The 21,699-nt window shown below is 44.8% G+C and overlaps 1 protein-coding gene across 1 annotated transcript in view; it reads right to left on the reverse strand.

Annotated features, from left to right (window-relative positions):
- fam178b (family with sequence similarity 178 member B) overlaps window positions 1-21,699 on the reverse strand; it is a 159,970-nt gene that overhangs the window by 43,073 nt on the left and 95,198 nt on the right. The window contains exons 13-14 of the mRNA XM_062961255.1: window positions 18,869-18,959; window positions 8,441-8,572 (exon numbers count right to left, since the gene is read on the reverse strand). Of these exons, the coding sequence (XP_062817325.1) occupies window positions 8,441-8,572; window positions 18,869-18,959 (223 nt within the window). The remainder of the gene's footprint in view (window positions 1-8,440; window positions 8,573-18,868; window positions 18,960-21,699) is intronic.

The following is a 21,699-nucleotide window of genomic DNA, read 5'->3' on the forward strand; positions in this document are numbered from 1 at the left end:
TTTGTTTTGTATGCAAATTTGAGGCCATTAAAAGGAACCCAATGGAGCTATCTGGATCTTAGAAACTCTAATGACAACGACTGGCTAATGGGACCTCTCTTCCTTGCCTTTCTAAGTCATGCCCCTGCAGAGTATGTTAAGGAGCCATTACTGTCACGCATGGAAAATGGAAGGAGTGGGTGGAGAAGGAGCAAAGCCTCATACCACCTAGGCTGTGGACCAGTCTTTTCTCCTCCGACCATAGTCACAATGGACTTGATCACACCAGCCTCTAGTTTTGTGGTAATCCTGTTGTTTAAACAAAGAGAAATATACACTCTTGGGATGATCATTTTCCCATCTTGCTGCAATTCTGCTATGCTGGGGTTGTGGTGATGCACATTCCTATGATCAGTCTTTCACACAGCCTAGGGGAATCCTTTGTTAAGAGGTGTTAGCTGGCCCTGATTGTTTCATGCCTGGAATTCCTGTTTTTTTTAGTGTTGTTCTTTATTAACACAGGCCCCTGGTGGCACAGTGTGTTAAAGCGCTGAGCTGCTGAACCCTCAAATCTCATTGCCATGCTGCCGCCTCTGTCTTATTTGAATGCTTTGGTGGGGTGGCACTCCTTTTCCACGGAATGACCTCGATGTATCCACAGGCCATGTCAAAATCCATAATTTTGGTCTCAAAATGTGCTCTCTATTTATATGTTAGGTCAATGTATACATGAGTATATATGGCACCTAACCCCTGGTGGCACAGTGTGTTAAAGCGCTGAACTGCTGAACTTGCAGAGCAAAAGGTCCCAGGTTCAAATCCCGGGAGCGGAATGAGCGCCCGCTGTTAGCCTCAGCTCCTGTCAACTTAGCAGTTCGAAAACATGCAAATGTGAGTAGATCAATAGGTACCGCTCCGGCGGGAAGGTAACGGCGCTCCATGCAGTCATGCCGGCCACATGACCTTGGAGGTGTTTATGGACAATGCCGGCTCTTCGGCTTAGAAATGGAGATGAGCACCAACCCCCAGAGTCGGTCACGACTGGACTTAACATCAGGGGAAACCTTTACCTTGACCTCTTTATTAACTGTCCTGATTTTAGAGTTTCTTAATACTGGTCGCCAGATTTTGTTCATTTTCATGGTTTCCTCCTTTCTCTCGAAATTGTCCAAATGCTTGTGAATTTCAATGGCTTCTCTGTGTAGTCTGACATAGGGGTTGTTGGAGTGGTCCAGGATGCCTGTGCTCTCAAATAGAATGCTATGTCCAGGCGAGCTCATCAAGTGCTCTGCTATGGCTGACTTCTCTGGTTGGATTAGTCTGCAGTGCCTTTCATGTTTCTTGATCTGTGACTTGGCAATGCTGCTGCGTTTGGGGGTCCTTATGTAGACTTGTCTACAGCTGCATGGCATACAGTAGACTCCTGCAGAGGTGAGAGGATCCCTCTTGTCCTTTGCTGATCGCAGCATTTGTTGGATTTCCTTAGTGGGTCTGTAAATAGTTTGTAGGTTGTGTTTCTTCATCCGCTTCCCTATGCAGTCAGTAGTTCCCTTGATGTATGGGAAGAACACATTTTACTATTGACTGTAGAATATATTTTGGAATGACTTTTGTACCTTTTACCTTGGAATGTATTTTTGAAATAGCTTTTTTCTAAAGAACAATCATTTCTTTAATAAACTTTAAATCGGTGGATTGAATGCTTTTAGGCTGAGCTATATTTGGGCCCCTGGTGGCACAGTGAGTTAAAGCGCTGTGCTGCTGAACTTGCGGACCAAAGGGTCCCAGGTTCAAATCCCGGGAGCAGAATGAGCGCTCGCTGTTGTCCCAGCTTCTGCCAACCTAGCAGTTCGAAAACATGCCAATGTGAGTAGATCAATAGGTACCGCTCCGGCGGGAAGGTAACTACGCTCCATGCAGTCATGCTGGCCACATGACCTTGGAGGTGTCTATGGACAACGCCGGCTCTTCGGCTTAGAAATGGAGAAGAGCACCAACCCCCAGAGTCGGTCATGACTGGACTTAACGTCAGGGGAAAACCTTTATTATTAATACATTTATGAGCACCAACTCCCAGAGGCACACACGACTGGACTTAATGTCAGGGGAAAACTTTACCTTTACCTATATTTGGGCTAATTAGCTCTTCATTTTGGGTGAAAAGGTGTCACGCAGATGGTTGGGCTGCAACACTCATCCTGCCCTGCCTCTGATTCCTTCAAGACTTGAGAGGGCCTCTTCTGCTCAACAGCCATGAGCTTGAAAGTGTCAGGCTGATCAGGTGGCTGTTCTACATTTGCCCCTGATTCGACTGCTGGGAGAAGACCCTCTTCCCCGTCATCCTCTTCCTCCATCAAGGTCCTGACAATGATCCATTAATGACTCAAGCACAATGCAATTACAGGACAGACATGGTACCGTGTGATAAACCCAAAGGTGACTTTATCCTGCTGTAATTGCGCTGTAACTGCCTGGCGCGATAAAGTTTTGAGTTGCCGAAGTCTGGTGATTTTTCACATGGGTTCAGAATGGACCTAGGCTAAAAATAATATAAGCCATGGGAGGAAGAAAACAACGGTGTGCAACCTATCCGTCTATGAAATTTCAGTCCTCAGATTCTAGTATTGGAGTAACTTTAAAATGAGTTGAGAATTATAAATACAGAAAGAAAAGGGGAAAGTAAAGTGCGGACACAGCAACCAGATGAGTCTTGGTAGGAACTATTTTCCATGTCTCATTCTTTGGAATGCTAGAAATTTGGGACCTGAAGGAAAACTTAACGGGAGAAATTAATTATTATTGGTAGAGCGATGTCCGCATTCCCCCCCTACAGATCCATCCCTGATTATTCTCAAGTCCTTTGCCCTGAAAATCTCTCTTAACACAAAGGGATGCCACACACCTGCCCTTCCTGACCGGCACTGTCTCAATCCCAGCTTCACAGCTGTCTGCCTGCACTTGGATTACTTTCAACCTAAGCCAGCAGGGACTGCTTGAATTGATGGATTTCCCAGAACTGGGAAAAGGGGAACAGCTCTTTCTTCCAGCTGTTTGCCCCATTAATCCTTCTCCTCCAGCCATGCATCCAAGGCCAAGTCCCTGATCAACTCGGATCCTGCATAGACAAATGCCAAAGAGAAATAAATAAACCAGAGCCGGACCTGCATACGAATCAGCGCTATGTGTGTACATTAAACCCTGTTTCACATATATTATACGGGAAGAAGCCTTGAGCATCTGTTCCGGGAAGGCAGGGGACAAAGCTAGCAAATAAATGCAAAAATATTCAAAAACAAAATCCAGGCCATCCAGATTCTGCAACTCACGTGACTTGTGTGTTTTTGTGTATCTATCCCTGTGGATACTAAAATCTCATTGAATGCAATGGTGTCATAAAATGGCTAAATAAAAGTTTACTTGCGGGATGTTTGAAAAAAAATTTGAGTCAGAAAATTGCATTGGATAGAGCACATCAGGTCTAGATTATGAAATATGGTTTTCTGTGGGCGAGCAGATGGCATTAGTCATGTGACATAAACTAGAGCTGCTGTGGTCTATCCAATGCAGTTTTCTGAATCAGCACCCCAAATAACCAAACCGAATCAGACGTTGAACAAAAACTGATTTGTAATCCTTTTGGTACTAATGTTGGAGAGTGGTCCCTGGTCAAAACAAGGTTGGGAACCACTGCCCTAAGTGAATACACATATTGTGAAACTACTCAGTTCAATTCCACGCACACATAAGGTCACTTATAACTGAAGTCTGTAGAAGAATGGCAGTATTTTTTTGTTTGTCTGGCAAGTCTTCCATGGTATCACAACAAACCATTGCTTACTATTTCAGTACAATCCCTGTGTCGGCCAGGGATGCATCCCAGGACTTTGCATGCAATTGGAGGTAATAACAGACTTTCCTGAACAAATGATAATAGTAAAAGTAAGGGTTTTCCCCTGACATTAAACCTAGTCGTATGAGACTATGGGGGTGGATGCTCACCTCCATTTCTAAGCCGAAGAACCCGTGTTGTCCGTAGACACTTCCAAGATTATGTGCCCAGCATGACTGCATGGAGTGCTGTTACTTTCCCACCGGAGCAGTACCTCTTGATCTACTCATATTTGCATGTGAGGTTGGCAGAAGCTGGGGCTAACAGCAGGAGTTCACCCCGCTCCCCAGATTTGAACCGCTGACTTTTCGGTCAATAAGTTCAGCCACTCAGCAGTTGAACCTGCTGCACCACCGGTTGATTTCTGGTCAAAACAAGGTTGGGAACAACTGCTGTAAACCAACCTCGGAAGACACAGCTATCCGCTGGCCATTGCTGCATCTGTCGCTCATCTCCCATTGAAAACCACTTGCCCTGTCCTCCTTGTCTCTTTACATACTTGGCTGGGGAAGTGCTGACATTTCAGCGTGAGGTTATGGAATAATTTACACATGAGGGACGATCTGCCAATAGACAGCACACTCTGGGTTTGAGGATTTCTGCACAGCCAAAAAACCCCTCTTCTCCACTAAGTAGAGATCATTTTCCCTTGAAAAGATGAGAAGCAAGGCCCACAGAAGGCAATGAAAGGGGGAGCTGGTGGCAGGGGGATTCTCAAAAGAAGCTGTCAACACGTTGGGAAACGCATGTGCCAAGTTCGCAAGGAAAAGCGGTTTGTGTTGGGGGAGAATCACACTTTATACGTTGTGTTGTGATTTCTTGTTAGGATACAAAAGGGACGAGAGCGGCCGTAAAAGGGAACGAGATAGTTTGACGCTGGAGATCAATTAATGCAGCCCGCCGGATCATGAAAATTCATGGATGGAACATCTCTTTTATGCTGACTGCCCTTTGCTTTTGGGGGGCTGGGGAGGAGAGAGGAAGACGTGGGGAGGACAGAATACACTCCCAGCCAGCCTTCAATGCAGATCAGGAGAGAAGCAAGGGGAAAAACAAGAATAAATCACTCTCTTCAAGATCTGTAGCAAGTACAGAGTGAATGCTTAATGTGCAAGTTAGCATGGGATTTGGTTTGAAATGCTTCAGTCTTGCATGGAAAGTTATGTGCAAATGCAACTCCTTGGTATGTCAAGGCACATAAACACACAAGGCCGCCATTCTTCCCTGGTGCCCCATGACTTCCTTTGCTAATCGGCCTGTTTTTTTGCCCTGGAAATCATTCCCTTCCTCCTTCATCTTGCAATTAAAAACCACACATTAAAGGACCGCTCTGCTCCCTTCCTCCCCGCTTCCTTCTGCAAACAAGGCCTAGCGCTTGGCCATAAAGAGGCACTTCTTCTGACTCCTCTGATCCACTCCCAGCTCGCACTTTCCGCCTTTGATGCCTCCAACCAGATCCCCTGGCTCCCAACAAACCTCTGAGGCTGCCCAGAAAGAAAGAAAGCATTTGTAGGCCTGTGAAAATAAACACCTCCATCACAAACCCCTGGCAGATGGGAGAGAGCTTCCCCTCTCTGTTCCTACATCCACCCGCCAAGAATGACCTGGCCTTTCTCTGCAAGGTTAGGTCAGCAAAACATTTTAGGGAGGAAGGAAGGATGCTTGTGAGCCTGTGTGTGCCTTCTAGTCACCTGCCGACTTATGGCAACCCCATGATTTCACAGCACTCTCTTCAGATGTGGTTTTACCAGTTCCCTGCAAGTCGCTTCTGGTGCCCACCTCACCCGCTTCATAGGAAATCTGCTACAGAACAGGAGCTTTTTTGTTGAATTCCAGGGCCAGAGAAGCAAATGCCAAAAAGAGAAGAATGGCCTGCCTCGGGGGAGTGTGCTTGCTCCATCTATGTTTAACATTTACACAAATGATCAGCCACTATCAGAAGGGACAGAGAGTTTCATCTATGCTGACAATCATGCCATCACTGCTTTGAAATGGTTGAACCGAAGCTCTCCAATGCCGTACAACAATATACAGAATTACAACAGTTCCACAAAGAAGCAAGAAAAGTTCAATTAAATATTCTTGTATCAAACCGAGGCCAGGAAGCCCTGGTGTCCTAAACTCCTAGCCCAAAATTCAAACCACTATGACAGGAGAAAACATGTTAAGCATTAGAACAATACTTGGATGGGTTGTGCAACGATGCAACACTGCCAAGGTGTTTCCCAATTGGCCAAGAGTATTTTAAAAAGAATGGGTTGGTTTTTTTAGAAACAAAAATCTTACAAATAATGATATCAAAGCTGCAAGCAAGCAACAGCATGCAAAGAGAGAAAACGTAAACAAGGGCGTGTGTCCCCATGAGAGAAGAGGAGGGAAGGGAAGGAGAATCCAAATGTGAAGCCAACTGTGTTGGATCAACAAATCTGTTCTGGCTCCTTTTTCTTTATCAAGGAGCAGCTTTTATAGAGCGAATAGCTCTTAATTGCCAACTGAAAACTCAACAGGTCCACAAACTACATTGTAACAAGAATAGCTCTTAACAATATACTGTAATGTTGGAAAGCTCAGTTTATACCCCGTCCCAATCTCCCAGTTACCATCTAAGTTCGAAAAGGACAGCTATTAATCACAAAACCTCAACACTCTGCCTTTGTCAGCCCTGTCTCCACTGCAGACTTATCTACTGCATTCATAAAGACTTCCATGACACCAACATACAGGATACTCCCGTATTCATGGGACTGGTACTTGCAATTTCACTTACCTGCATCTGAAAAAACATCTGTTCTCGCTCAGCATTTTCTAGGGGCCCTTCCAGACAGGCCCTATATCCCAGGATCTGATCCCAGGTTTTCTGTTCTAAATGGGATTATATGAGTCCCCACTACCAGATAATCTTGGATAAACAGAAAACTTGGGATAGAGGGCCTGTCTGGAAGGACCCTGGGTCTTCCACCATGGTCCAATGGTCTGTTTTTGCAAGAAGTTGACTGCTGACTATAGGGAACCTAGAAATATTCAATGTGTTGCCGAAGGCTTTCACAGCCGGAATCACTGGAGTGTTGTGTAGTTAGCATCTCTGAAGATGCCAGTGATCGATGCAGGCTTTTTTTTTCATGTCAGGAGCGACTTGAGAAGCTGCAAGCTGCTTCTGGTGTGAGAGAATTGCCCGTCTGCAAGGACGTTGCCCAGTGGACGCCCAGATGTTTTGATGTTTTTACCATCCTTGTGGGAGGCTTCTCTCATGTCCCGGCATAGAGCTGGAGCTGATAGACATGGTTGTGCACACAAGCATTTAATGAATGAGAACATTGATTTCACATGGTCTGGACTAAGATTTACGTATGAGGATTTTGGACGAATAGATTTTAACTTGGATATGTTTTAAATTTTGTATAATGTGTTTTTATTCTGTAATGTTACGTGTTTTATATGAACTGTTGTTTAGTCCATTGTTTGCCGGCATTGAATTTTTGCCTATTTATTGTAGACTGCCTTGAGTCACCTCGGGTGAGAAAGGTGGGGTGAAAGTGCTGTAAATAAATAAAATAAAATAATAGAGGGAGCTCATCCGCGCTCTCCCCGGGTTGGATTCAAACCGGCAACCTTCAGGCCAGCAACCCAACCTTCAAGTCATCAGTCCTGCCGGCACAAGGGTTTAACCCACTGCACCACTGAGGTCTCCGATGCAGGCGAAACGTCCGGAAAAAATGCTGTGAGAACATGGCCATAGAGCCTGGAAACCACATAACACTCCGAACTAGAAATACTAGAAAGGCATCTGCTAGATCCTCCAGCATGAATCCACGATCATCTTCCACCAGAAGGATTCAATAGGATTCAACCTGTTGTTTAATTTCCCCACAGTATGTCCAGAAACATATCGTCTGTGGATACGGGTGTCATCGTGTAGACACTCCTCTGCAGGAGTCTACCGGATACCATGCAGCTGTGGACAAGTATACATAGGGACCACCAAACGCAGCGCACAAACACGAGTCAAAGAAATTAAAATGCACTGCAAACTAATCCAACCAGAGAAATCAGCCATGGCAGAGCACTTGATGAACCAACCTGGACACAGGATATTATTTGAGAACACAGAAATGCTTGACCACTCCAACAACTATCATGCTGAGAAGCCATTGAAATCCACAAGCATGTGGACAACTTCAACAGAAAGGAGAAAACCATGAAAATGAACAAAATCTGGCTACCAGTATTAAAAAACTCAAAAATCAGAACAGTAAATAAGAAGCAACATTCTGAGACATGGGAACTAGGGGCAGTTAACAAAAAATGCCCCCAGGCAGAAAGTAGCTAGTAGATGTAGCCATTCAATGCAAATTAGGGTGATTAACTGGAACATTTACGCTAGCTTCCAACTGAGAAGAGTTCTTCCCTCAACCTGGACTTCCCACAGATATATATAAACATTCCTTGCTTAGTTTTTCCATACCTCACAACCTCTGAGGATGCCTGCCATAGATGTGGGCGAAACATCAGAAGAGAATACTTCTGGAACATGGCCATACAGCCCGAAAGACATACAACAACCACTATTCTTACCTCTTGGTCAAGTTCAGCAAGCGCCTCCAACTGGCCTCTCCCGGGATGCTCTGCGAGTCTCAGCTCCATCTGCAAGCCTTTCTTCAGAGCAGCAGGCTTCATCAGGGGGAGGAGATGGCCAAGCTGCTCCAACTGGGGACAAAAGGAGAGAAGGGAGCATGATAACAATGTCAGGTTCATGAGATTCCACACTCTGTAGAGATCAAGGGAGACCTAGGGTGCATCTAAACAGCAGAATTATACTACTTTAACTGCCACGGCTCAGTGTTATCGAAGCCTGGGAATTGTAGTGTGGTGGGCACCAACACTCTGGCAGAGGTTAAGATGTACTCCAAAACCTCATCCAGTTACTGCTCTTTCGAAATCAGGACAGTTGCAGGGAATGAGAAGGAACAGAAGAAAGTGTCTCCAGAGATGTTCTAAGAAGAAGTCCTTGGTAGTAGTATATTTCCGCCACATGTGTTGTCAAAGGCTTTCATGGCCATAATCACTGGGTTGCTCTGAGTTTTACAGGCTATATGGTCATGTTCCAGAACCATTCTCTCCTAACGTTTCACCCACATCTATGGCAGGCATCCTCAGAGATTGTTTCGCCTGCCATAGATGTGGGTGAAACGTCAGGAGATAATGCTTCCAGAACATGGCCATACAGCCCAGAAAACTCACAGCAACCCAGTGCTTCCTCCACAGTTTGTAGAGGTTGCCTTAGCTAAATGAAAAAGTGCTTTCTGTGAACCACAACTCCTAGCTTCCTCCCAACAAGCTTGGACAGTGGGAGCTGGAAGTTAAAAATAATGTATCAGGGAAGTGAGCTGCCAAGGCTGTTTGCAGAAACCAAGGGTCCTTGAAGCAGTTCAGTTACAAATGAGCAGCCCAACGTCCTGCACAAGTAGAGGCTTGCAGGCCTGCCCTTTGTACCTTTGCTTGCTTCTTGCTCTATCCACAGCCGACCGGTTTGTAGTTGTGACTTGGTGACTCAGGCAGCCTATACAGTTCATGTCTCCTAGTGAGATTGAACCTGTTCTGCCAACAAACAGGGCAGGCATCCACCCGTCGTTGTTGCTGTCTGAATTCAAATCATTTCAGACCTATGGCAACTCTAAGGTGAACTGATTACATGGTTTGCTTAGCACGATTTACTCAGAAGAGGTTTGCCCTTGCCTTCCTTTGAGGCTGAGAGAGTGGGCTTCGTTGCTAACATTTTGTCACTGTTTATTGTTTCCAAATGCCAGCTATTATTATACAATATTATATTATATATTTATTATATAAATGTCAAATTATTATTATTGACACAGTGACATAGTCTGACACAGCGAACAAGATAAATATGCTGGATTTCGTATCATAAAATCACAAGTCGAACACTTCCCAAGCATTTAGGACTGTGTGATGTATTTTCGGATGATGTGCGCAGATCCCAGTAAGGTGGCCTTTTGCAGTTGACAGATTGTAATTTTGTCAATGTTTATTGTTTCCAAATGCCGGCTGAGATCTTTTGACATGGCACCCAGTGTGCCTTTTTATTATTATTATTTGAAACACAACAAGATGAGTCCACAGCAGACACTCTGCTGGCTGTTGTATTGGATCACACGCCGGACACTTCCCAAGTGTCTAGGGCTGTGTGATATATCGGTGAATAATAAGTGCAGATCCCAGTCAGGTGGCCTTCTGCAGCTGGCAGGTGGTAATTTTGTCAGCGCCGATTGTGTTTAAGTGCAGGCCTAGGTCTTCAGGCACTGCACCCAGTGTGCCGATCACCACTGGGATCACCTTGACTGGCTTGTGCCACAGTCTTTGCAATTCGATCTTTAAATCCTATCGTGTCAGCTTTTCTAGCTGTTTCTCTTCAATCCTGCTATCCCCTGGGATTGCAACATCGACAATCCATACTTTGTTTTTTAACACGATCGTGAGGTCAGGAGTATTGTGCTCCAAAACCCTGTCTGTCTGAATTTGGAATTTGAGTAGCTTAACATGCTCATTCTCTGTAACTTTTTCTGGCTTGTGATCCCACCAGTTCTTTGTCGCAGGCAGATAGTATTTGTGGCACAAGTTTCATTGAATCATCTGAGCAACAGTGTTATGCCTCTGCCTGTAGTCAGTCTGTGCGATCTTCTTGCAGCAGCTGAGGATGTGATCTGTTGTTTCATCTGCTTCCTTGTAAAGTCTACATTTGGGATCTGTCGTCGACTTTTCAATTTTGGCTTTGATGGCATTTGTTCTAATGGCTTGTTTTTGGGCTGCCAGAATCAGGCCCCCCGTCTCCTTTTTCAAAGTTCCATTTGTGAGCCACAGCCATGTTTTTCCTTTGTCAATTTGGCTCTCGGTTTTTCCTAGGAACTGTCCATGGAGAGCTTTCTTTCGCCAGTTTTCTCTTCTGCTCTGGATTGTGTTTTTACAGTATTCACTCTTTGTCTTTTGAACTTGAAGTAATTTACTACTGTTGACTTCCCTCAATGCTGGTTCTTGACTGCCTTTCACATAAATTATTATTTGGAGAGGAGTGCCCTGTTGCGTGATCTAGGAGTTGTTGTCTCCTCAAAAGTAACGGAATTGTGCTTATGTGTTTGCTTTCAAAGGGAGAAGAGAAAGGGGAGAATGGATTTAGCAGTGGACTCCATCTTCCGCAGGAGTGCTTTTTCTTTTTGTAAACAGAATTGAGGGGAAAAAACCCTTTCCGCCCTCCCAAGAGATCTCTCCAGTCCCTATAAGGACCTGGCAGAGAGCGACAGCCCCAAACATTTGAGGGTTTGGACTCGTTCGTCCCAAACTGTGTTGCTCTCCGCCACAGCCGATGGTGTTCCTCGGCCCCCAACCTCTGTCCTGCCTGGGTTTTCAAGCCTAAAAAGGAAATGGTGCAGCGAGCGGATGGGAGGGAGCCAACGCCAGCCCCCAAAGGAGCCGAAAATGTCACTCAGAAAAGCAGCCTTTGTTCCCTGACCTTCTGTAGGAGAGGAAGTAGGTTTCGGCTGAAAGGGAGCCATTCACATGACACTGACCCACGGCCACAATTTCTTGACCACTTCTTTGTTTCCCATCAAAATGGCACAAGAAAGAGAGAGAGCGAGATAGACAGAAAAGTGGGTGTTAGGCTCAGTTTCTAGGCCAAAATCTATTTAAGAGAGTGCTGTTGCTGGAGCAGGAGGAGATGAAGACCCCTGCCGAAGGGGCCAATGAGACGAATGTGCTCTCCGTGGACCCACTGGCAAAACACTCCTGTTTGATCATGCCTTTCAGTACCCCGAGCCCTGTCTTTGTACTGTCATTTAAATCCCAGACTTTGCTACGTCTACAGGAAAAGTGTAAAGCTTTTGAACCGTCAGAAATTAAGTACCAGCCAGATATTAGGGGGTTTTTTTGGCTGCCAGTCTTTGATCTGCTCAGCCTGTAATCCAGCCATGTTGATGAATCGGCTTAAAAAAAAATACAACACTGCATACAAATTCGTATGCCACATATCCCAAATTGCTTATTGCATCGGTACCTATCACTCTGGACCGTTCTGAATTTCCCAAACTCAAAGCGAAGACATATTTCTTGTATTTTTGAAGGCTTTTGTGGCCAGAATCACTGGGTTGCTGTGAGTTTTCCGGGCTGCATGGCCATGTTCCAAAAGCATTCTCTCCTGATGTTTCACACAAATCTATGGCAGGCATCCTCAGAGATTGTGAGGTCTGTTGGAAACTAGGCAAGTGGCGTTTATATATCTGTGGAATAATGTCCATGGTGAGAGAAAGAACTCTTGTCTGTTGGTAGCAAGTGAGGATGTTGCAATTGGCCACCTTGATTAGCACTGAAAAACCTTGCAGCTTCAAGGGCGGGCTGATTCTTGCTTGGGGGAATCCAACAAATGCTACGTTCAGCAAAGGACAAGAGGGATCCTCTCACCTCTGCAAGAGTCTGTATACCACGCAGCTGTGGACAAGTCTACATAGGGACCACCAAATGCAGCAGAATTGCCCAAACACGCATCAAGGAACATGAAAGGCACTGCAGACTAATCCAACCAGAGAAGTCAGCCATAGCAGAGCACTTGATGAACCAACCTGGACACAGCATATTATTTGAGAACACAGAAACTCTAAAATCAGAACAGTAAATAAGGAACAACACTCTAAAAACAAAGGAATACCAGACATGAATCAATCAGGGGCAGCTAACACCTCCAAACAAAAAATTCCCCCAGGCAAGAAGAAGCCAGGACACGAAGCTGCCAAGGCCATGAATGCTAAACAAGGTGATTAATTACAACATTCACACTGGCCTCCAGCAGACAAGTGTTCTTTCTCCCACTCTGGACTTTCCACAGATACATAAACCTTCCTTGCTTAGTTTTTCCAATATACTTACTTAGGCAATCCCTCGTAGTTCTAGGGTGATGGTCCTCCATTTCTTGGAAGATGCCTGTGTGTGATTTTTTTTAATGTGTGGAGCTCGGTGCACGGCCGGTCAACACATAGTCTTCACAGATTGAGGTCCCAGCAGTGGTGTGATTAACACAACGAGGGTGGCTTCTCAGTCTGCTGCAGCCTTCTTCCACCTTCACAGCCGTTGTAACATGTACCATGTTATCCTCCGTTGAGGTCTTTGGGTCTTCGGATTGTTCTTGGTCTGGATCCTCCCCTGTGGCCACTCCTGAGAGTGTGTCACTCCCGTGGTTGTGCCCACAGGTTCATTGGAACACGCAAGCCCCCTCACCACGTCAAGGTGACAATCCATCGATACCTTACAACCTCTGGGTATGCCTGCCACATATATGGGCAAAACGTCAGTAAATAATGCTTCTGGAACATAGCCATACAGCCCGGAAAGCTCACAACAACCCTGTGATTTCGCCCATGAAAGCCTTCGACAACACAAAGATAATAATGCTTGGTAAAGTAGAAGGCAGTAGGAAAAGAGGAGGATCACATTACAGAAGATGAGCCCAACTTATGGTGACCCTATAAATTAGAGGCCTCCAACTGCCCCCGTCCTCAACAGCCCAGGCCTTGCAGACTGAGAGCATCTACTGTGGCTTCCCTGACGGAGTCTATCTAAGCCACAGTGGACACCCTGAGTCTGCAAGGGATGGGGACAGTTGGAGGCCTCTCATTTGTAGGGCCACCATAAGTTGAGCTCAATTTCAAGGTAGCGAACAACAACAACAATGGCACTTCTTTGCTGACACGTTTTGCATTATTCCTCTTCTGTGATGCCTTCAGTCCCAGTTTTTGAAGACAGGCAGGATACAGATCAAAGGGAGGAAAGAAGAGTTTCTTCTTAAGCCCGTGGCTCGCAGCTGGGAAGTCCGAGAAGGCCGGTACGTGGGTGCTTTGTATCAGAGAACTTCTAAGCATGTTGGGTGAGGATGAAACGGGGAGAAAAACCATGTTGACAGAAAGGTAGGGTATGAATATCTCTCTATATAAAATTCAGCAAAGAGGGAATTGGACCCAACTTGGCACACAGAGCCCCCATGACCAGCAAAAAATACTGGAAGTCTTTGGAGGGATTTACAGGAGTTGTAGTTCACCTACATCCAGGGAGCACTGTGAACTCAAACACCGATGGATCTGAACCCAACTTGCAAACACATTCTTGATACACCAAAATTTGATTACTGGAAGGGTTTGGGGGGAACTGACCCCCAATTTCCACAGTAATTCTGAAGAGGCAGATCAATTAGTGGTACAAAATAAGACAAATGCAACCACATAGACTCCCAGCCATATGCCTACTAGAGCAAGAAAACCACAAAAAATGGTCATCATGGCTAAGCAGACTCGGCCACACTGTCAGTAAGTTAGGTTTTGCCCCTCTCGAGCTAATAAATTTTGGGGCTAAAGTGTGCTCAATTGTTTACCAAAGAGCCCTTGACAGTGATGCACAAAATGATCTTATGATCATAGCGCAAGCTAGAGCCACTCCACACTGGCTAAATTTAAATGTAACGTGGACATGGAAACCTACCTCTTTTTTACACTTCCATTATATATTAGAAAACTTTTTACCCGGGCTAGATTCGAGCAACTCGACATTAAGTCTAAGTTAGGTAGATGTCAGATTATCCCCTATACAAAGAGAACCTGTGGGTGCCGTGAGGTAGATGAAGAAGTGGAGGACTCAGAACACTTTTTCTTAAAATGCCCCTATTACAACAGGATTCGATCTTTCTATTTAGAACCTCTGCTGGAGAACCATACTCATTTAGAGAATAAGGAGAAATTGCACATCCTTCTACAGGGTTTAGATAAAAACTCTATTTTAAAACTGACCCTTTTTACGTAAAAAGCGCTGGCCATCCGCGAGAAGATGGAAACGGAGAGCTGTGATATTAATGCCAATAACAAAATCCAAATTTAAAATTTACTTTGGACAAGCCACTAGTTTTACTTACCCTTGCCCCCGCTTATACCTTACCTTAAGGGAATAATGAATTTTAATCTTTTTATTCTGTATTTGCACAACTACCTAGGAGTGGGTTGGTAGGCTAGTAGGCCGGGATGCTTTGTATCTATACATGGTTTTATTGTATGTATGGGTAAGTGTGTACGTTTTGTATGCTTCACATGTTTTGATATGGTCAAAATTGACTAATCAATAAAGAGTTGTTGTAGTTGTAGAGATGACTGCGAACCCAAACACCGATGGATCTGAACCCAACTTGCAAACACATTCCTGATACGCCAAAATTTGATTACTGGAAGGGTTTGGGGGGAACTGATCTTCTTTTCTGGGAGTTGTAGTTCACCCACAACCAGGGGAAAGTGTGACCTCCACCAATGATGGACCTTGGCAAAGAGAACCCCCTCAGGGGTTTGAGGGGACTGCCTCACCATAGTGGGATTTGTAGTTCACCCTACAGCCAGAGAACACACTCAACCCCGGGATGATGCATCCAGAGCAAACTTGCCCAACATCACAAACTTTAAGTACTGATGGAGTTTCTGGCATAATGTCAGTTGTAGTTAATCCACAACCTTATGCATTTTGGGCAATTAAAAAACTGACTAGTAATTGACAAGCTAGTGATTAATAAATAACAAATAATGTTGCACTTCAGGCCACAGACTGAACACCAACTCTGCATCTGGCTCCTGTCTGCCACCTTGCCCTGCCCTGGTCTTGGCAAAGAGTTGTTGTTTTGTTGCACAGATTTCATGGGCTGTGTTGGCAGTCCCCCCCCCCTCCACCAACTTTCCCCCATTTGCCAACTCCAAAAACATCTCTGTACAGACTTGCCCTAGTTTTTTTCCCTAAACTCTTCCTTGTGCCGACACTCCTCTCCAGCCTCCAGAGCAACTCCAACTCTGCATAACCCCGTTGCGGGTTTGAAATGTTAACAAATCAGCAGAAATTTCATTTCGACAGAGTGCCGGAGGGGAGGTGGGGAGAGGCCTGGGACCGGGGAGAGAAAGCAATCTGTCAGATCTCTCCTCTGCTCACGTCCGTTCCCATTGCTCCCCATTGTGTCTCCTGATTGCTTATTCTTCTTCCTTAAAAAGAAGTCCTGGAGAATATTTAAACAATAGCTTAGCTGCCGGGATGAATCACTAAACATATATCGAGCTAAATATACAGAAATAACCCGCCCACCTGCACGCTTTGCCTCTGTGCAGAAGCGGCAAAGCCAGAGGAGTTTCTGCTGCGATGGGGCTTCGAATAAGCCAAGTCGGCAATTTCAAAATTACATTCAGTTGCTGGAGCTGGAAAAAAAATGAATCTACAGCTCTGGTCGGCAACTCCTTTCGTTTATAAAACCCGGGGTTTGATTATGAACCCAACAAGATCTGAACTAGATCTGTCTTCTTTGGGAAACCATAACAAAGGCAAAAAGTTCCTTAATTTCTTCTTTTCGCCACATAGAAGAGAAGTGAGGAACGCCACACTGTAGGAGGCATGGGACCCCTGACTTTCAACATCTTAGACCTATTTCTATGACATGATTTGGGTAAAGGGGGTCCCCATGATTTCACAGATGATAACCTGGGCATGTATGACCAAGCTACATCAGAATGAAGTTAAAACCATACGTTATGATCATTACAAGTAAATGGAAGAAGGCAACATGCTTTCCGTCTACACCAGTGATTCCCAAAGTGGGTGCTACTGCCCTCGGTGGGCGTTGCAGTGATCCAGGGGAGCGGTGATGGCACCTATTAGGACGCGGGGGTGGGGCTAGGGGAGGGGCGTGGCTTCTTTCCGAGAGCCCAAGACAGGGCTGAGCCTCTATATTTCTCCTGAGAGGCCTTTTAGGACTAAAGGGTGAGACGGGGGCTCTTCCTGAGAGCACGAGACAGGGCTGAGCCTCTACATACCTCCCCATCAGGCACTTGAAAAGAGGCGCCGCCGGACAGGGATAGAAGCTCAGCCCTGCCTCAGAGCTCGTAACTCCGCCCATCCCTGTCCTGGCCTCCCGGGCTGTGACGCAGGCTGGTGAGCAGCTGCTGCAATAAATCACTCTGACCATGAGGTCATGAGTTCGAGGCCAGTCTGTGGCGGGGTGAGCACCCGTCAATTAAAAATAAAAAATAGCCTCTGCTCGTTGATGACCTAGCAACCCGAAAGATAGTTGCATCTATCAAGTAGGAAATAAGGTACCACTTATAAAAGTGGGGAGGCAAGTTTAACTAATTTACGACGTTGGAATGAGGAAGTGAAGAAGTGCCGTCAGAGTGGATGATGAAGCAGCTGCTCCCCCCTGTGGCCAGAATCGAACATCCCCTCAGGAGAAGGTTAAATTGCCTCTGCGTCTGTCTGTCTGTCTGTCTCTGTCTCGGTTCAATGTGTTTATGGGCACTGAATGTTTGCCCTATATGTATATAATGTGATCCGCCCTGAGTCCCTTTCGGGGTGAGAAGGGCGGAATATAAATACTATAAATAAATAAATTTGTGGCCCCACCCACCTCCCCCTCCCAGCCCTGCATCTTGGACTAGGGGAGAGGCTCAGCCCCGCCCTCTTGGGCAGGAGCCACGCCCACCCTCTAAGCCACGCCCCCTTTCCAGGAGGCGCTGAGTCATATTTTTTCTGGAAAGGGGGCGGTAAGCCAAATAAGTTTGGGAACCACTGGTCTACACTGTAGAATAAATAAAGTTTGACACAACATCGACTGCCATGGCTGGCTCAATGCTGAGGAATCCCCTCTCCATTTATCAGACCCAAATGCAACTGACAACAAGAAAACTCTGGCCTGAGAATCAAAATAAGGAAATCCAAGCCAGGAAAGTGTAGGAGCTCCATCACACATGGTGTGTCTATCTTCCCTGAAAAAAAGTCACTATGAGCATCCCCTTCCTGTATCTTCCTCTCTTCTTCCCCAAATATGGTACCCAGGCGGAGAAAGACAAGTTCCCAAGGAACCAAATGTCTTCGAATGCACCATCTTGGGACGTGGGGCTGGATGCCTTTTTCTATCACAGGGTGTGCACATGTGTCAAATGAGTTTTAAGCAAGCACACTGGGGGCTCTCTGCTAGAGCAGCAAAGGCCACGACCAACCCAATTTTTTCTCAACATGATGTCCACATCTGATTCTCTCTCACACTTCTTTTTTATGGCACCTTTATAGCACTCAAATACTCCTTTCGCTTCTATGGTTCCGCCTTATAGAACCCCCAGATTTGTATCTTAGAGAGGGATTTGGAATTCTATACTACATACTATACTAATGTTTGATGTTTTAATGTTTAATGTTTGTGTATATTTATAATTATTTTATGTCCCAGCATGGAATGCTTGCATATATATGTTGTGCTCTGCCCTGAGTCCCCTTCGTGGTGAGAAGGGCAGAATATAAATGTTTTAAATAAATAAATAAATAAATAAATAAATAGAATACATACATTAGATCTATGCTGGGCTTCACAGCAAGAGTTTATTGTGTTGTCAAAGGCTTTCATGGCCAGAATCACTGGGTTGCTGTGAGTTTTCTGGGCTGTATGGCCATGTTCCAGAAGCATGCTCTCCTGATGTTTTGCCCACATCTATGGCAGGCAACCTCAGAGGTTGTGAGGTCTGTTGGAAACTAGGCCTGTGGGATTTATATATCTGTGGAATGTTCAGGATGGGAGAAAGAACTCTTGTCTGCCTGGGGTAAGTGTGAATGTTGCAATTGGTCAGCTCTCTTAATCTGTTTTGCTGAACTTTTCGGCTCTCTCCTCCCTATTCCATTTTAGGAGATTATATGAAACGGACCACCAAATAATACATCTCATTTTCATTCAAACTGATTTGGGCTTAAGCTTAATATCTGTTGCATAAAATGGTAAAATCAAGATTAGCTTTTCTGAAAATGTTATTTTGGGGAGAATAGTTTCAGGCTGTGGATACAGAATTCATATATATGGAGGGCCAACTATCTACATTGCAGAAGCTCACTCTGTCCAGATGGGACTAAAACCACTTCCTTCATCTCCCCATCCTTCTACTTTCCACTAACCTGATTCTCTTTCTGAAGGAGGCTCCTCGCTATTTGGGCCTTTCCAAGCAGCTTGGCCATGAAGCACAGGCTCAAGTTTCTGCGTAGTTGTCTGCAGAAGAAAGAGAGAGAGATCATTAAGCCTCAAATCCTTGCTGCCTTCCATTTAATATGGCTGGTGAGTGAATCCGTTGAGGGTTTTACAGGAAGACCTCCATATCTGTGGGAGATACACTCTTAGATGGACCAGATTATTTGAAAACAAATGCCATTAAATCACCTCACTGCATATCACAAAATTGTCTTGAAGGAACTAGAGATTCCTAGATGTATCCTCTTTAGGAGTTTACTAGGTATTCTGCTGTAATCCTATGGTAATATCTGGGGCAAGAATATCGTCCTAAATAGCATATTCCTAGAGAGATCACAGAAGGTGATGCTAGGGTTACAGGGGTCTCACTATAATCTGAATTTCAAAAGAGTCTAGTGGTTCCTTCGACTGACAACAATTTATTTAATTGTTCTCCACCTCCAATGGTTCAAGTCCCTGTTTGGGCGCCAAATGATGAGGCTAAGTTGCATTGCCCCTTCTAACCTCTGAAACTGGTTTCCCAATGAGGCTCAGATGCAAGGAGAGGAAATACACAGATTTATTTGCAAATAGAGCTGCGGGTGAAAGAAAGTGCCACCCCGAATGAGGTTTCACATGGGGTTCTTATAGTTTTGCAGGAACAATTTCACACTTCTAACTATCCTTCTGTTCCCATGCCCTCTTTACTTTCATCCCCTTTCATCCTCCATATCATACAGTAGAGTCTCACTTATCCAACATAAACGGGCAGGCAGAATGTTGGATAAGCGAATATGTTGGATAATAAGGAGAGACTAAGAAAAAGCCTATTAAACATCAAATTAGGTTATGATTATACAAATTAATCACCAAAATATCATGTGATACAACAAATTTGACATAAAAGTAGTTCAATACGCAGTAATGTTATGTCGTAATTACTGTATTTACGCATTTAGCACCAAAATATCATGATACATTGAAAACCTTGACTACAAAAATGCGTTGGATAATCCAGAACATTGGATACGCGAATGTTGGATAAATGAGACTCTACTGTACCTTTGAACAGTAGTTTTATCAAAACAGTTCAAGTATGCAATTTCCCCACCATTCCCCGATTACAATCATTCAGTATATCAATATACCATCTGGATTTCCTGAGTCCTGTTTGAAGCTTTCATTTGGTTGAATCAATCAAAGTCAACATACATCAAAATGACATTTCTGATTCCTATATCTAAATTTGCTGTCTCTAAATTTTTATTGTCCTGCTTGTGGCTTGACATTCCCAGACCTTCAACTGATTCCCTTTTGCATCTCTAAAGAAGGCAATGGCTATTTATTGCTGGGTTTTGTTTCCTTGCTTGTGCTTTATTACCCTATCAGCCTGTGTTTTCTCATGACTGTCTTCAAATGATTTCTTAAAACAATAAGGCTATTTATTTAATCATACTATTGCTATTTAATAATCAAAGCAAATGAGGTTCGAATGAGGTCCTTGTCTCCTTCAACCCTGAATCTATTTGTTGGATAGGCTTCACTAACTGGGACAGTTTCTGAATATACACTGAAGCAGATCCACAGCCGCCTATGGACACAGCAGCTGCCACTTCCATTCCATCTCCTAGGAAAAGATAAATATCATTTCCTTATTTTTTATTTATATTTCCCCTCCTACCAGCCAGGGTCGAGAGATAACATGGGATTTTTTGCCTGAAGTACAATACCAAAACATGTCAGGCCACAACCCTATTATGCTATTCCCTTTGAGGCTCCCTGTTGCTGAGCATGGGAACTCAATTCATTTCAAGGGCTTTAAGAAGCATGGGGGGAAGGTTATTTGAGGGCCTTCAACTTTCACAATCCACCCAATGAGCATGGCCAGTAATTGTGCATGAAAAAAATCCATAATTCAAATTTTCCAGGAAAAAAAGCCTTTGGAAAATTGATCAGAAAATGCATTTCCTCCCTCTGAATTCTTCTTTTCTTTCCTGGGCCTTCACATCGACTGGTGTGAGCAAATGGCAAACCGTACAGTCTTGCTAAACCACTGGCCTGTGTTCATTCTCTCACCTGTTTTCTGCTTCAGACTTTTATCCTGTTATTATGCCAGCTCCACAGATGTATCCTGTTTCTATATATTGCTCCCATGGCTCTGGGAAACCTCTGGCAGCAGCAGGCGAATCAATAACTCTCTGCACCAACAAGTCTCTCTTTAATCAGCCCAAAGCAGCCTGGTGATGCGGGGCTCTTTGCCGACACCTGCCTACAACCAAAGCCACCAAAGCTGCCTGGTCGGGGTCCAAACCCCAAGCAGCGGGAAGTTAATTAAAACAGCTTTCTTGTGCTCTGACGATGCAAAGTGATGACATCGTTGAGAAACAAGACTGGCATTTTGGCACCTCTGGATCAGAACCAGCCTCTACTGGGCAGCAGGTCCATGTAGACGAGACAGAAATGCAGCTCTTTTCCTGTAACTGGAATCCACTGGGATCTAGTCTCCAAAGTCACGGAATACATGTTTGCCCCCTCCTCAATGGGACATCCTTCCCAATATTTAAACATGGCATCCCATGGACTTCCGTGATAAAGAAAAAGAGGTTACATACAATTGTGTTCCTTTTGTGTGGTTATCTATGAATTCACACAACCCCATCCATCCTCCCCCAATATACCCCACAGCCTTCAAGGATGCCTGCCATAGATGTGGGCAAAACGTCAGGAGAGAATGTTTCTGGAACATGGCTATACAGCCAGGAAAACTCACAGCAACCCAGTG

The sequence above is a fragment of the Anolis carolinensis genome, unplaced genomic scaffold (assembly GCF_035594765.1).
Source record: "Anolis carolinensis isolate JA03-04 unplaced genomic scaffold, rAnoCar3.1.pri scaffold_8, whole genome shotgun sequence".
Classification (NCBI taxonomy): domain Eukaryota; kingdom Metazoa; phylum Chordata; class Lepidosauria; order Squamata; family Dactyloidae; genus Anolis; species Anolis carolinensis.